The sequence below is a fragment of the Strix aluco genome, chromosome 18 (genome assembly GCF_031877795.1).
Source record: "Strix aluco isolate bStrAlu1 chromosome 18, bStrAlu1.hap1, whole genome shotgun sequence".
In the NCBI taxonomy this organism is placed as follows: Eukaryota; Metazoa; Chordata; class Aves; order Strigiformes; family Strigidae; genus Strix; species Strix aluco.
In genome coordinates this window covers 3,616,527-3,633,193 of record NC_133948.1, presented here as the reverse complement: position 1 = coordinate 3,633,193, position 16,667 = coordinate 3,616,527, and the positions used below count along the sequence as shown (strand labels likewise).

Genomic DNA, 16,667 nt, shown 5'->3' with positions numbered 1-16,667 from the left:
CGGCAAGATCGAAACGCTCGGTGTTTTGCAATCACTGTACGCTGGAGCTGTGCGACTTTGTTACGAAGGTGTGAGCCGGTTGCAGCTTGGTGTTAGCCACTGATGTTATCTTACCCCAGCAGTAAAGCAGTGTTCCTTGCCTGCCTCTGTAGGAAAAATTGACTCTGCCCCCTGCATAAATAGCAGGGGGTTTGTAGCACCCTGGGCTTACTGGATTTGGGGAGTTTCTTGTTGTTTCTGAACTTTAATTCTGGTATCCTCTCTGCCTCCAGGAGAGGCTGAATGGGACACACCAAGTGGTTGTTGGGGGCTGACCGCTGTTCAGAGCCACCAAGTCCGCAGGGACACGGACAATCCCTTTGGGCTGAGTGACGGGTGAAGGGCAGCTCACACCGCGCGTGCTGAAAGCTCCCCGCCTCTCAGCTGCTTCCTTGGCCTCCTGGACGTGCACATGTAAAATGGGCCCTTTCTCTTTGCTGTGCCTCAGGAGCCAGCCTGGTACCTTTTACCTCTTCTCTTAACGTTGGTGATGTCAGGAAAATCCTGTGTCAGGTTTATGATAAAAGCACCAATTCACATGGAAGTGTCCAGGTGCTCCCATCACCCCACACAGTCCCCGCTGGCTGCTCCAGGAGGGGAAGGGGATAACCCTTAGAGATTCTCCATTATAAGGGGATAGATAATCCTTATACATTCAGCTATAAGGGGATATCCCACTGTCTCTATTTAAACAAATAGCAGAGGCTCGAGCCGATTAGGCAAACTGAGCCTGCTAAACTGATGTCTGAAGGCTTCTCTGCTCTTCCATGTGGTTAAATTGCTGCGATGGAATATTTTAGAAGATCTCTTCAGGTGCTCAGCGCTCTGCAAACTGAGCAGAGGGTGGAGTGCTGGTCTTTCCTCTCCAGTCCTGTGACTTTTCCTGTGGCTTTTTCCTAGCTGAGGTTGCAAAGAAAATTTGCCATCTCCCCCCTGGGGAGGCTTTTCTCATTTCTCGCCCACCCTCCTGGGGGTGGATGTGGGTTCTAATCATACATAAATTCACCTCAGTGCAAAACCAGGGCTATTTTCTGCCCTGTGTATTTAGTTTGCTATAATATGTCTATAACTTGAGCTATGGGGACCTGTTTCCTTGTTCTATGGCTGTCAGTGGGCTCATCCATGGAATGCTCTAGAGCCAGGGGTTTGCAGCGAGAGGAGGAGGAGGGGGAAGATGAAGCTGTTTATCTCAGCATCTCTTACCACATACTCTTGCACTCGAGTACCTAGCAACCCGCTGAGCATCACATTTTCTTCATATGGCTGCACTCCAAAGTGCCGCTTGCAGTTCATTTGGGTGACTAGTTATGAGTTAAGCTTGCAGATCATAATTTAAAGAAATGTTTAAAAATAAGTTATGAGTTTGGTCTCAGTTTGCTCACCAGCGAGGCGCTGTCTGAATGCAGAGATGCTGAAACCATCCGTGGAATGTAACTCGCCATGACAGCAGCGCAGACTGGGAGCGAGAGCCGTTTGTCTGAATAATGACTTTCCAGCGTCACTAATCTTTACATTTGGTACCAGTGTTGGTGACAGGAATTTCTGCAAGTTGGAAAAAAGGGGCAGCAGATCAGCAGGAGTAACTTTCACACAGAGGTGTTGGGATAACACGTGAGGGTGTAGGTCTGAGAAACTGGACTTCAGCCGCCTTCTGTTGTTTCTTCCTACTTAAAGCAAGGCAAGAGGTTATGACAAGGGAAGAGGTGCTAATGGGACAGTTTTTTTCCACTGTGTTCTGGACAAATGACTTTAGTCATTTAGCTGAGGTGTCTGTGGAGAGCGTTAACGGGACACCTGCCCCTGCCTTGGGTGCTGGCTCTGCCTGCGCTGGCCACAGTGGAGCCGCTGGAAGGTTTGGTGACAGTGCTGTTGGCGTGGGCTGGAGCCAGGCTATAAATAAGCCAGCGGGAAGAGCTGCAGTTGTAGATAACAGCTGAGTGCTGAACTGGGTTCTGACAGCCTCAGCCCAGAGGTTAGGAGCAGAGCTCAGCTTGCTTAGAACAACACTACCATAGTAGGAAGCAGGCACAAGCGGTTCAGCCCCACGTATAAACGCATCCTATAGTTCAGCTGAACAGTGGAATCCAACTCTAGTATTTTTAAACCTCACACTGCTGTGTTTGAAGGGGCTCAGACGTGTCACCTCATTTGGATAACGCTGTTTGCAAGCAGTGTGCTGCTATCACGGGCCGGAGGTTAAGAGGCACGATGCTGAATTTAAAACACGGCGCTGAAGTTGGGTACGGAGAGAGGCTCCCCCTCCTCTTACTCCAAACAAAGCTTATGGGCTTTGGAGCAGAGCAGTACAGGACACTTGGAAAATGCAGGTTTTACCCTTGGAGTGCTTTAGTCTTGCCTAACACTTAACACAGATGCTGGCAGCCCCTGGTGTGGGGCCTGGGATAAGCTGTAAGTGGGAGCAACACACAGAGCTGGTTAATCTTCCTTCTGCCCACAGAAGGGGGAAGAGACCTGACTATTTCAGGTTGGGGCAATTTAGAAAATAGAAAAGGACAAAAAAATAATAAAGATGTAGTTGGGAAAGAAATGTTTATTTTAAGTTTCTCAGAGGGATTTTACAAACAATGGAGCATTTTAAAAAAATTGAGTGATCAAAGTACTTGACAGTGTCCCTTAAACACACACACAAGCCCCTGGACAGAGGAAATCACACCCGCGAGGAGGTCGATACTGCCGGAGGAGCAGCTGGCATCTGCATAGTTCTAGGAGGAAAGATTGCAATGGTGTTGGTGCTAATAAGTGTCATCCTGGCATTAATATAAGAGAGCGCTGAAGTATGTACGCATGTACCTGCAGAAAACAAAGTGCATAAAATAACACGCCAAGTATGTATTGTAGAATAAATTTATTTACCTGATACAAATGAAACTAGGTGTGATGCTTCGTACTGTCAGCATGTAAATAGACAACTGATCTTATTTACAACTTCTAAAGGTCATACATGCAGTCGTGGCAACTGGCTAAGTCGGTCCTTGCTTTTTAGATAAATGCATCACAATATTTTGTATTGCACCAACATCTGTCTTACTGCCTTAGATTTAAATAAGTTACGTTACAGTGCAAAAGAGGTTGATTTGCACACATGATAAAAAAATTCCAAAGTTATGAACTGGAGGCTTACAGTTTTAACATTCATCTGTAATCTTTTCAATGAATTTTATAAATAGCATAGCATTGTACATAAGCTGTTAGAGAGGAGTATGTTGGGATGATACCATACAGAGAAAGATTTGTCTACAACCGAAGGCATGCATTATTTTGATATTGTACATTGTATAAACTGACATTTTACATACAGAAATATGGAAAATTGGCTGATAGCTCCACAATTCTTGTTCAAGGATAAACAAACTCTTCTCCATGCAGCACAGAAACCAAACTTCTCTGGAGAGAGTTTCCGAGTCGGTAAGCTATATTGCACGTTTGTACATCTGTATAATGAAGTCCTAATGGTACCACACATTTCTTCCACAGAGAACACAATGAGTTTTGTTTTAGGGAAAGCAAAGAATCTTTACACATGATACATGCAGAAGTTTTGGTAGATGTGTTGCTAAAAACACATGCACGCAACAAAACAACCTTACATTTCTGCAAAATTGTTTAGGAAGCGATTACTCCAGTATTGCTGAAAAGGAAAGAAAGAAAAGGCATCAGTTAATGAAAGGATGAATGCTAAGTATCATTATACAAGCAAGACTAAGATCAACAGTGACAGAAGAAAGAAATGTTAAGTTTGATAACTGGCTGCTCTGTCATTGAAGGGACACTCTCAGGTTACTTTGTTCTTAAAGCCCAGAACCCTCTGGATTATGGCTCAGCTCTTCTGAATGCAGCAGAGCTCCCTTTAGCATCAGCAAAGCCAGCACTTCCTACAGAGGACTGCAGTGAAAAAGAATTAAGACATGTTTAGATGTCTGTTGCCACTAGTCAGGCAGAGAAAGGCAAAAGCTAAGCCTCGCTTATTCATAATTGTTACTTTCAAGTTCCGTACTACACAGTTTGAGCTCAAGTTATAAGCATTATATTGCAAGTTTGGCCCCAAAGTGACCTAACAATGTCCCTTTTCCAAGTTATGCCGCTTATTCTGGGAAGCAGTAGGGAAGCTTTGAAGAAGTCATTAAACTACACAGATTAATGCGTAGGCAAAGGGTAGAGTACAACATAATAAAGCTACTACTGTACTTTACCCCTAAAATACAGCGTAAGGTTAGCCTTGCGACCAGGAGAGACAAACAGTGTACTCTGATTCCCTAGAACTTGATGGTGGCTCTTCAAAACACTGCTTCAAACACTATAAAATTTAGGCTCTCCTGCTAAGATTTGAAAATGCATATTAATGTAATTAAGGATGTAATTAGCAGAGATTAGGGAAACAGTTAATGGTTAGAAGTGCAAAAAAGTAAACAAGACAGGTGCAAGAGACAGACAACCTTGTATCAGTTTTACCTCCCTTCATCTCAGCAAATTCAACCATCTTTAAGCTGTTTACCATGTATATTCTGTGCATCGGCTGTGCTCTTGGAGCAGCGACAGAGGACTGCTGTACTGCATTTTATCATCAGATTAAAAACTCATTTTCTGACCATTAGCCTTCTCCAAAACAGTCTCCCTACAAACATAAGCTCCTAAGCATTTTGACAGACTGGTATATATTTTTCTGCAGCCTCTTTCATACTTATTTGCAATAATATTTTGGGAAACCAAGTATGAACTATTTTTATTGCTTGGATGCCAGCAAAAAGGAGCAGCTCGTTGCGTAGCTCACAGACAGTACTTTGAATCACTCACATTTGAAAGCAGAGAGGGCCTGAGGCACTATGAAGATAAAAGCCCTTGTCTAAATACTTGACGTAGGACTGCAGCTGCCTGACCATTTTCTTTGCTCTGATTTGGACCAGGCTACAGAACACTGAATGCAGGAGGAGCTGCTCTCACACCAAACCCCACTGGTCTCCCAGGATAAGCCAATGTCCTTCCTGGTGTTCCTAGCGTAAGGTAGCATCAATCACATCCTTGATGCGACTCTTACACACACCTCTCACACTAGAAAACAAGTAGCAATGTGTGAGGACACTAAGGAATCCAGAAAACAGCGGAGATGAAAAAGCTCAGCGAGATGAGAGCAAAGGGAAATAAAAAATATAAAGTTATTTTCTAAAAATGGGGTGGGTGATAAAGCCTGGGTAATTTCATTTCTGCTTAAATAAGTGCTTCCATTTATATACTCACAGGGTTAACACATTAAAATAGGAGTAAGCTATTTCTATCCCCAGATGACCCTAGTACAGTGAGGGAGGTTGAGAAGAAAATACATAGATAATAAAGAACTTAAGTGAGAGTTTCAACTTTGAGATGTTGGCAAGTAAGTCTATTCTGAATTGAGAAGTCCTCCATTCTTGGCTTCTCTAGATGAAAGGACTGATAGCTAAAGAATGACAGGATCTCCCAATTAAGGATAAGCATTTTAGTTAACACGTGTTCCTGCAGTGTGTTACTAACCTTGCACTGTATTTCTATAGTTTCTGTAACTGAAAAGCCAAGCCATCAGCTGCCTCGTGCTATTCTAATGCCAGAAGCACACTCGAGCCATCTCCCACAACCACTCAACTCAGAAGTTAAGACCAGATCCACAGCACTCCAGCTCCAAGATCACGCGGAAGCTCGCAGCTGTGATTTCAGGGCAGGGTGCTCCGCTGCCTAGGAAGAAGCTCATGGTAGGTCTTATCATTTGGCCAGTCCAGACCACACAAGGCTGGGATTTGCCATGGAGTGGCAACACTCGGAAAACAGAAGTACCGAAAGCATAGCAACAGCTGCCACGGAACCCGAGATAAGTAAGTGCTGATCTTAGGGAACCCTATTGCTCCATTTCTACAGGAAAATTTGGACAGCAAGACTGGGAGAAATAAAAGAAAAAGAAGGTATATGAAGATTGCTTGGGCTCTTTAGGAGCACCTTACAAAAGCCTGACTGTTGCCGTAACCCCAGGAGCCTGGCGGGGTGAATGCTGCTCCCTTTCCCCACCAGTCACTCAGCTTTCAAAGGCAAACACCAGGGAACACCAGGCCCTAACGCAAGTGTCCCCGAGACATGCGGTACGAGCGAGCTCTCAGTATGGAAATCCATGACAAGCAGTAAGATTCGTCTTCAACACAGACAGAGATCCAACAAAGAAGTTGTTGAAGACTGAATTCTACTTATTAACAGCCATTTTCCCCTTCAGCTTCTTAGAGACAGGGAAAAAGGGGGTGTATAGCAGGATTATTTGGCACAATAGACAGAAATAGGATTGTAAAAGAAGCCGAAGTGTTCATGGCGACAGTCAGCTAGGTGGTTTTAAAAAGCCCACCGACGTGGTGCTCTGCAGGTTCACACAGAACCGGTGTTCAAAGACTCAGTGGCATTCCTGCCCTGGAAAACATCTGTCAGTAATGTTGGGAGCACACAGAACTAACCTGCTAGAATTTGTTTCTGACAAATAACATACTTGTACATTGATCTCGAGAAATCCTAAGTCACATGACCTATTATTTTTCTGTTTGAAGAAGCAGGGACAAGTCTCATATTGCTCATTTATTATTGATACAGCAAATGGCTGGCGCTGGCCGTTGGTTTTGTGGTATGCAGAACCTTAGTTTGGCAAAGACAGGTTCTTCCACACTAAAAGAGGCATTCAACAGGATTTAAATGCTTACAGTTTGGCAACACAACTACTACATCATCAGGTCCAGCTCCTCTGAGTCACTTCAACATCGACTTGGACAAGTCAAAGTCTGTATAAACAGCGAGTATTCACAGTGCAGGGGAATTTCAGATAGGGTCTGTGCATTTTGAGGTTAGCATCTATATTTGAAAGCTTGAAACCTAGAGAATTATCCGTGCTCACTGGATTCCAGCTGCCACCAAGAGAACATAGCTTTTAACTATCATTTTCCTCTATGAGGAATCAGGAAGCTGTTTGAATTTGGTTATTAAAGCAGACTGAGGCAGCACAAGATAACACAGCACCTGCTACTCTACAAAGACATCCTGACCCCGGTACAATTCTCAAAGATCATCCTGTTAAGCTGAGACTTCTTTTCTCTTTTCCTATGACCACTGTACAAGGTGCTTCCACTTACTGGAAACAATAAGCTAATAAGCTGTTTTTGCAAAGAGGAGCTCCTGCACTTTGAGCACTGCAGATACCAGAGACCCTAGTCAGCTCAGAGGGGCATCCCCTATTTCAGAGCAGGAAAAAGCTTTGGAGTAAACCAGCACCTGACCACAAGTACCAGAGCATTTTGGACACTAAACATTCATGTGAATAGCTGTCACTGGCCTAAGTTACATATTTGTCCACTTTTATCTCAAACTTAAGACCAAAAGCTGTAAGATCTTGGGGCGCTAAGGCTCCTGGGTGCTACAAAACAAGACCTAAAATACACTAATCCAAAAGCAAGTGCTTTGCCTTTGAAATCGGTAATTTGAGCTTCAGACCACAAAACAAAGAGTCTAAAGTGGTGATAATAATGTAGCACAGCAGAGTTTGACAAAACACAGCATGGGAATGAAGGAAATTACTATTTATTCTTCAACATGTATACAGCATATGCTATTTTACAGCAAGTCACCACTGGCATGGTGAAATGGAAGAGAAATACTCACTTTAGTCGATGAAAGTTGGAAGGCATTGGAGAAAAACACCACAGTTAGGACTGTTAATGACTTACACGTTGTTGATACAGGACTGAATTTGAAAACATGCTTTAACATTTACCGTAATAATGAAGGTGGTTAGTGCCACATTAAAATAAAAATAGTTCTATACAATATGTTCAATTTGGTCATGTGCTATTTACAGATTTTACAAAAAACACACACGAGCTTGTTACTTCAAGTCAGGCTAACAACAGGCCAGCAGAGTAACTCCATGTATACAACTGATCATTAGTGCCCTAAGTGTAGGAAATCCAATTTCTAGCTATGCAGTGCAAGTTATTTTTCCAGGTCTCATTACAAATTTTGATTTTAGGGGCAGGGGAGAAGAAAAAAAGAAAGGCTCTGACACATGTAAATAAGGTATTAAAACCCAACTTAAGCCCTCTTTTGAATTAAAACAGACGGTGTTTGTTAAAAAGGCTTAGTTTACACTGAAGTAGACAGAAGTAGCTCTCCCTATCCCTGCATAATGGGCAACACTGGCAAAATAAGGTCTGTTACAATAAAATACAATAGACAAATAAATAATCTTAAAAAAACAACCCTATGTGTGTTGAGAGTATGGAAGAACCCCAGCAGGCTGCACCTGGAATGGTATTTTCTGCACGAGCAAGATTAGGCATACCTCATACAGAAACTGGTGTAAACAAGGACAGTCAAGAACCGAGAATGAAGGAACAGGAAGAGGGGAAACCAAGAAGAAATCCTGACTGAGGTAGCAGTACTCTCTACCCAGTGCAGAAAGTTCTGTTTATGAATAAAACCTGACTTTATGACAAATTAAGTTTGGATGATCATGCAGAAGACAAACAGTTACATGCTTTTTTAGTTTTAGACGACACACATTCATTCCCTAAAATCTGCTGCCAATTTAGTTTGATAGTGTCCGCTGGCTCAAAAAAAATTTTACTTTTTTTTTACACGATGAATAGACTATTGAACAGAACACTGTACATGCTTTTCATCTACAAAAAAATATTTGCATAAAATAGTGTTAGTTCTCTGTACATGTCAATGGACACTTTAACTGTGTATAAAAGAGGAATATATTGCCCCCACTGAAGTCAGAAAAAGCAAAAAACCAAAATCTAGATTATGAAACCTCCATCACCGGCAAATATGTTCATGTGAAAATTCAGCAGAAATAGACAGTTGCTCTAAACAATAAAAAAATTAAGTTAAACTTTTTCTTTGAATGTAAAACTTGTCACCATGTCAGTCAAGACCAGAACATATCACTAAAGTTAGTGTCTGTGCTGTAAAGCCAGATAACCAAGGGCATAGTAATGAACACAAACGGCCAGGAAACTCCTTCGGTGCATGCTGACAAAGAACATGGTTTGGTGGCAGGCCGCACACTATCTTTACCAGGTTCCAGGTAGTTACGGGCCACATATTTAAGTGTTTCATCCAGCAGAATGACAGGTAGTGAGATTTTCAATACCATCAGCCATTGCGTCACATTCAAAGGCGTGATCTGGAAGATAATCTGAAAGAAGAGCCAAGCATTACATCTGTTCTTCCCCTCCATCCCTTGCCTTAAGCTCTAGACAAGCTTTTGCTCTATCTCCAAGCTCAGGGATGGGTGTAAGATGCAGACACTTACTGGTAGCGGTTCCACATAAAGGATAAGGAAGTGGAGTGACATGGACAAGCAAATAGCGCCCACCAGCCAGATATTTTCCCACGGGGGCATCCTCATCAAGGACTGATTTTCTGACAGACTGCAACAGAAACATGGTTCGTGAGTACATAAGACACCAATAGGAAATTCCGTAAGTCAGAAAACTAGCTGGGAAGAAAAGCAGCACGGCAAGCCACAATTATCCCAGTCACGAAGGAAAGAGGATACCAAGAGATCGTTTATATGTATGTTGCAGCTTTAAACTACCTTGAAGTCTATTTTTGAAAGCTTTTATGTGTTCTGCTCGTTCCTGATCTAGTCTGCCTTTTTTGCTAAGACCCCAACATCCTCTGCCTGGGAGGGGTAAGGGGCAGACAGGCATGGCAGCACAAAACAGAATCCTCCCCAGTCGGTCGTATGCCTGGGGACCCAGGGCACCCACCTCTGAAGATCACAGAGGGTCAAGTACTTGCACCTTCCTAACACTTGTTCTTCAGTTCTGCTCTTCAGATTCAATCTGCATTTGGGCTGTGCTGCAGGAGAGGCCGAGATCCAGAACACCAGATGTAGAGCAGTATCTTACTATGTAGGACTACCGCAGTACACTTGTATTTAAAGTTTATTTGTTTTTAAATTAACTGACCTCTAAGCTATTTGAAGAAAAATACCCTTGACATTGTGCTATTTAGTAGTTTCCATTTATAATCTAATATTAATTGGCTAAACCCACACTCCCTTAGGGCAAGAAAAACAATTTTCCATGTCTTCAGCATTCTTATTTTAGTTCTCCTTGATATCACTTTATACCAACATAGGAGGGATAATCTGATTGATTAAGCTCAGATTAGAAATAACGGAAAATATTTCAGTTGCTCATGCTTAGTACAATACCAGAGTGAATTGACAGTCTTAAAAATATACCTTATGATAAGAGATCTCAAACATTATCTAAGAGAGTCATTTTGTTTGCACTGCCAGGGTTCAGAAAGGAAATATGACTCATTCTTCATTAGTTGAGCTGTCCATGCACTAAGAATCAAATTGCACAAAAAGTAGGATTTTGGATAAGCTGGGCAGAAACTTTGCCTTCCTGTTTGGCCATACGAACCTGTTGAGAGCATTGCACATCTCTATGGTGACAAGTACAGACAGGGCCATTGTCATTGGATATGGAGACTCAAAAACCACACAGTCGACACCAGAGAAGTCTGGATTGTCCTCTTTGCACTGCAGAAAATGGCTCTAGAACAGAACAATGTGAACTCACTTCCACAGCTTGTTAACTTTTAAAATGTAAAAAAGGCAGTTATGAACTAAGCAGTGAGTATTATGAAAACAAAACTCTCTAATATGGCTCCTTTAAGTGCTGGTTTTAAACTTTTGCCAGCATCAGAAAAATCCCCATTAGTCTTACTTCCAACAATCAGTCCTTCAAATTGTTTAGAAGCTCAGGTATCCCACCTTTAACCTTTATATTAAGACTAATTAATCATGATCAAGTTTTACAGTAACGAGTCCAAAACCATCTCATTATATACATTTCTGTAACCTACTGTTTTTCTACAGTCATTTCAAGTAGCAATATGAAAGAAGCATATACCTCCCCCTCTCCCCCCCAAAGATATTAAGCCGAGCAAATACCAGCTGATAAAAGGTAACTCTTGGACCACCATCAGCAGCAATAAACCACCAAGCAGCAGCACCCACTGTGGCAGCGCCAACATAACCTTGAAGAAAACAAAGTGCATTTTTTAGTGCTGTGAACTGTAGGCAAGAGAAGATCTCACTTGCCACACTTTAAACTTCTACCTCAAGACCTCCAGTACTGTAAAAAAAAAAAAAAAAAATAGACTGCAATTTATCTATCTCCTGTGCAAGAAATCTGCTCAACCAGTTGTAAGTTAAATAACCGTTAAGTACTGTACTTTGAGACAGATTCTAGTATCTGCTTATGGAAGCCAATAGCTAGAACTTAAGGCAAACAACAGTATCACTTTGGAGTAATCAGCCTGCAATTTGTCTTTTTTTCCTCCCAGAACCCAGTGTGTCTGTACTTACACTATAACTGCATACTGGCAGTAGTAGTTAAAATTTCTAATGGTTTCCTAGTTGTCAAAATCAAAAGATTCTAATGAAGTGGTGAATGTCATACTGATGTAAAGCATCTAGGGCTTTTGGTGTCTCAGTTGCTACCAATGGGGAAAAAAAAAAAAAAAAATCACAACTTCACTGTTCCTATCACAGCACTGCCTGCAAATGTGCAGAACAAGGTGTGAATCTCAGAACAAAATAAAGAAATAGCACCAGTTCCACAGAACATCTATTGCTAGCTTTCAAGATTTCAGCATACAAGGAGATTAGACAAACTGCTTTCAACTGGATCTCAAAAAAAAAAGTTACCTGCCTAAGTTCTTAAAAAAAAAAAAAAGAGCTATTACTACTTACATCCAATAGCTAGGTAACGGAAGAAGAGCCATCCACTGATCAGTGGCTCTTTAGGGTTGCGTGGTGGCTTATTCATGATATCAAGATCAGGAGGATTAAAGCCCAGAGCAGTAGCAGGGAGACCATCCGTCACAAGGTTTACCCATAACAGTTGGACAGGAATTAGAGCTTCAGGAAAACCCAGGGCAGCAGTCAAGAAGATACTATAAAAAAACCCACCAATTACAAGCTTATTCTTGTGCATGTAAATAATTCCTTTTAACGCTTAAGCCTAAGCCTGTAGCATCACTTCTGTTCTCTTGTACAGAGCTATCCATTTAATATCACAAGCTGAATATTCAACATTCATAAAACTGAAAACATATCCAAGAGCAAACACTTCTAACCACTTATACATAAGTCTTGAAGCATTATCATCTCCTGGTAAGTTCAGGAATTGAAGTTTCTGCTTTACCCTCATTTTTTCCCCACTCTATGCATGTATGTGTATATTTACCTATACTGACAAGTAAAGCCTTGCAAGCCACTTTGTAAAAGACACTAGAACTTTTGCAGACGTAACAGTGTTTTAGCTCAAATGACTAAGCTTCATTTATCTAGATTACTGTTAGTCCCCACAAAAATTTAATGAGCATGTAATTTTCATGGCTCCAAGCCTGTGTAAATAAATAGAATAGAAGCAGGGGCTGCAGCAAGAGCCATATGAAGGACAGCTTTAAAGTTTACAAGAAACAAGGCAAGACAACTGCTGTGTTATATTCCACTCTGGGAGAAAGTATGCTTTGATATAAGCAACTGTTAGGAGATCAATATTTACACTGTTACCAAAAATGCATTCTGTGGCACTGGGTCACCATTCCTTCCAAAGATACAGAAGACACATTCTTCTGTAACTTGAGGTTAAACAAACATCTAAGTTGTCTCTGTGCCTAAGTTATTTGAAATACCACATCTTGTAATATAAGGTTTTTATTTCTATGATTAGAATAATTCTCTAGAATAGGGAAATAATTTTAGCCACCTACTGAGCTAGAATATTACATACAATGCAGTGTGAATGTTTTGTGGCATGCTAATATTCTCCAATAAAGACTAGGCTAGAAGTATGCAGACTTCTGCATAATCACAGTGATCAATTACCTGGAGAACCTGTTTCTCTGGTTTTAGTGAGAAATACTGGAAGTAAATAAATAACTAACAAAAGACTCCATCATCACTACTCTAGTTCAAAGAAAAAAACCCCAAACCAACATTTTAAACCTACCAAACAACTTCTCCAACATTGGAGGAGATCAAATAACGGATGAACTGTTTCATGTTGTTATAAATTGCACGTCCTTCTTCCACAGCAGCTACAATAGTTGAGAAATTGTCATCTGCTAAAACCATTTCAGAAGCAGTTTTAGCCACTGCAGTACCAGAACCCATAGCAATTCCGATTTCTGCTTTCTTCAATGCAGGGGCATCATTGACACCATCACCAGTCTAAAACAAGAATTTGAAGTTAAAAAAAAAAAAAAAAAATCAGACTGGGCACTTACATATAGGACCAGAAAGGAATTTTGCACTGGGTATGGTTTTGAATCTTTAAAAAAAAAAAAAAAATCACGTAAGTACAGAACTATTCTGAGGCTTTAAGTTCAGGGAAATGTGGAAGCAAGTGTTTTACAGAATGAGACATTAGTCTGAAAAGGCATAATTTGGGTTTAAACACAATGCATCCCTTCAAACCAAGTAAAAGTTCAATTACTTACCATAGCTGTAATCTCATCAAAAGACTGAAGAAACTCAACAATTTTTGATTTGTGGGAAGGCTCTACGCGAGCAAAGCAACGGGCATGGTGGCAAGCATCTCTTTGGGCAGCAAGGGAGAGTTCATCAAATTCACGACCAGTAAAGGCTTTTGTAGAAACATCTTCATCTTCCACAAAGATACCGATGCGACGGCAAATAGCTACTGCTGTGCCTTTATTATCACCAGTAATCATAATAACTCTAATACCAGCTTGTTTGCACAGCTTTATAGATGAAGCTACTTCAATTCTTGGGGGATCCAGCATGCCCACGCAGCCAACAAAGGTCAAGTTGGTCTGAAACAAGACAGCACCAAGTTTTAGTGCAAGATCCTGTAGAGTTCTCATCATTAGCAAAACAGTCACACTGCTTGCATGCGAAGTGTCTTTCAGTGTAGTGACATTTGTCTTTACTCCTTGTTCACAATAGTCTGTGGCCCTACATTGAGCACTTAAGACATCCTGTCATTTGGTCAAACCAGTGTATTATGACTGATATATTTGCTCTTATGTCAGGTTTTTTCTTCCTGAAAGGATTACTTCAGAGAGGTTATCTGTTTCACCATACCAAGTCTTCACAGCAGTCTAGCTCCGACACTGAATTCAGACAGCTGGAGAAGAACTGAAAGGTCAGATCTATACCCACAACAAGAGGATGTAAGTAAGAATTTCATGCTTTTGGAATCACAATGCCACACAGTACCATCTACATGACGACCATATGGGAGGACACAGTTAATTCCCAAAGCATCACCACACTCTGAAATGGGATCCTACCTTTCCAAAGATATCTTGCTTCAAATGCACTCGTTTTATTAGATAAAATGTGCTCTAGTTGTCAGCCTTGCAACTCAACCTACAAGCAGTCAAGTCTTTCTTTTTTGTAATCAGTGCCAGGAGCACAGAGCACAAGCCAAAAACTCACACAACTGTTGTAATTTCCCCCCTCTAAATCCCAGATACAGATTTCATTGGAAGACTACGGAGTAGCTAAGACGATAATCATGGACCAAGCTTTTGCAGCTGACTGTATGGAGGCAGAGAAGTGAACTTGACTCTCACAGCACAAAATGGTGGGTATGGTTCATCACAAAATCCCCAAAGAGGTCTTGCAGTTGAGCAACATCAAACTGAAAACCTTTAAAGCTGAAACCACAATGCAATTTTTGCAGTATTTTTCAAAGTCAGCCTCTGAGAACAGTTGAAGGTGGTGTGATCCTGAGGACCTTATGTATACACATAAAATAATACAATTAGCTGTTTAACTGATTTCTTATACTTTTTTAGCCAAGTAGCAGCATGTATACCAGCCATTAAGAACACAGTTTCTTCAGACATGTGTAGTCTCTTCTTAAACTGAGCATTTCCTCCACACATGTGGTCAGCTATTGTGTCCAACATCAAAAATACCCAGAAACAGATAATTCTTGGACGTGACTTCCTCAGGAAATAATCAAACATAAGGAGTCACTGTTCTCCAGTTTGGGAGAGGGAAAAGCATTAAAAGGATGTTTTACTAAACTTACCTCATAGTTAATGAAATTTGAGGAGTCCTCAAGATTCATTTCCTCTTTTCTGGGTGGATTGTCATGGGTTGCCAGAGCCAAGCAACGCAACGTATCTCTACCAGTTCCCCACTCTCTAATGACAGACATTATTTTCTGCTTAATTCCTGAGGTTAATGGTATTTTAGCATTTCCAACACGGACATGCGTACATCTGTCAATGACACCTTCAGGAGCACCCTGCAGAGGCCAAAAAAAAAAAAAAAAAGAAGTAATTTAGCTTAATAAATCTTTTCCCATTACAACATTTGCTCAAATTACAAAGTCCTTCCTTCCTCTTCAAGCTGCAGTCAGTTGTGCCATTTAGTATTGTGCTACCTTTGCAGCCGTTCCATAACTACACTTTCTCAAGTGAGGAACTGACCTTAACAAACATCTTACTCATGGATGTGCGGCTTGGTTTGTTCGGTGTACAATAGACAGACATAGACTTTCTGTCTCTTGAGAATTCCAGAGTGAATTCTTTCTTCATGAGTTGTTTTATCACCTAATAAAAACACAATAGCATAAAGATGCATTTAGATAATACGTACCACAAAACTCACTCCCCAATGAATTCCAGATAAAGAATACTGACCGAGTTGCAAGCATTTGCACGTTCAATTCTAGAAAGTCCTTTCAAGTCTGTGTCAAATACATTCATCTTTTCAACCAGACAGGTAAGCGCCGTTTCTGTGGCTTCACCAACTTTTTCATATACTCCCTTAGCCTTTAGTTAACACAAAGCAAACAAAACCACAGAAGTTAACTTTAAACTTCACCTGGAAACTACCAGAGAAAAAAGTTCGTTTCACAATGGAAAAAAAGCTTAGCAAGACTTACTATGGCTTATGAAACAAGCAAAACTATTTTCAAAAAGCAGCTTTGGAGAGTATGATTTGTAGGAAATTTTAAGCCTTTACTCTCCAGACCAGAGAAGAATGGCAGTACTTTATCATCAAGCATTTAAGTCATTACGAGATGCAGCAACCTATAGAAAGTGAGTCAAAGCAAGAAAGTAGCAGTGCATTCTACACACCAGGAGATCTCCAAGTCCCAGAGTACACTTGCTGCCTGGCTTTAGCTCTCTGTGTTCAACACACAAGTCATTCTCAGCACTAATATTTAAGACCAAAACACTCTCCCCCTTGACTAGAAGAGGATTTACCACTGAAAGGTATTACACAGACAGATGAGAACAAACATTTATCCTCTTTCTCACATGCTCCTCTCTTCTAGGATATGTACTTACTTCATTGTAATCCAAAGAGGAATCATTACAGAGCGCACAGATCGTTGCAAGTTCCACAAGGCCATCATACTGGCTACATTTAATAAGTTTGTCATCTTTATGCCTTTCCAAAGGAAGAAAGGGGGAGATTGAAGTTAGTTATTTAGTATTAGCATCTCACCTTTTCCCCTTCTTTAATCCCTTTACCGTACTTCCGTTTAGTACAATGTTTATTAGTTATGGACTTGGAACTACAGAATCAGGAA

The 16,667-nt window shown here is 41.1% G+C and overlaps 1 protein-coding gene across 2 annotated transcripts in view; it reads right to left on the bottom strand.

The window, feature by feature from the left end:
- Nucleotides 1-2,570: 2,570 nt before the first annotated feature.
- ATP2A2 (ATPase sarcoplasmic/endoplasmic reticulum Ca2+ transporting 2) overlaps nucleotides 2,571-16,667 on the bottom strand; it is a 48,106-nt gene continuing 34,009 nt past the window's right edge. Inside the window, exons 10-21 of one of the 2 annotated variants that reach the window (XR_012625681.1) lie at nucleotides 16,423-16,525; nucleotides 15,769-15,900; nucleotides 15,556-15,678; nucleotides 15,153-15,371; nucleotides 13,588-13,923; nucleotides 13,098-13,318; nucleotides 11,834-12,036; nucleotides 11,030-11,115; nucleotides 10,497-10,630; nucleotides 9,371-9,488; nucleotides 7,711-9,253; nucleotides 2,571-3,688 (exon numbers count right to left, since the gene is read on the bottom strand). Coding sequence is in view for 1 of the 2 variants with exons in the window: in XM_074844599.1 (XP_074700700.1) it covers nucleotides 3,675-3,688; nucleotides 9,133-9,253; nucleotides 9,371-9,488; nucleotides 10,497-10,630; nucleotides 11,030-11,115; nucleotides 11,834-12,036; nucleotides 13,098-13,318; nucleotides 13,588-13,923; nucleotides 15,153-15,371; nucleotides 15,556-15,678; nucleotides 15,769-15,900; nucleotides 16,423-16,525 (1,810 nt within the window). In the remaining variant the exon portion in view is untranslated. The remainder of the gene's footprint in view (nucleotides 3,689-7,710; nucleotides 9,254-9,370; nucleotides 9,489-10,496; nucleotides 10,631-11,029; nucleotides 11,116-11,833; nucleotides 12,037-13,097; nucleotides 13,319-13,587; nucleotides 13,924-15,152; nucleotides 15,372-15,555; nucleotides 15,679-15,768; nucleotides 15,901-16,422; nucleotides 16,526-16,667) is intronic. The other variant, XM_074844599.1, reaches the window with a different exon arrangement.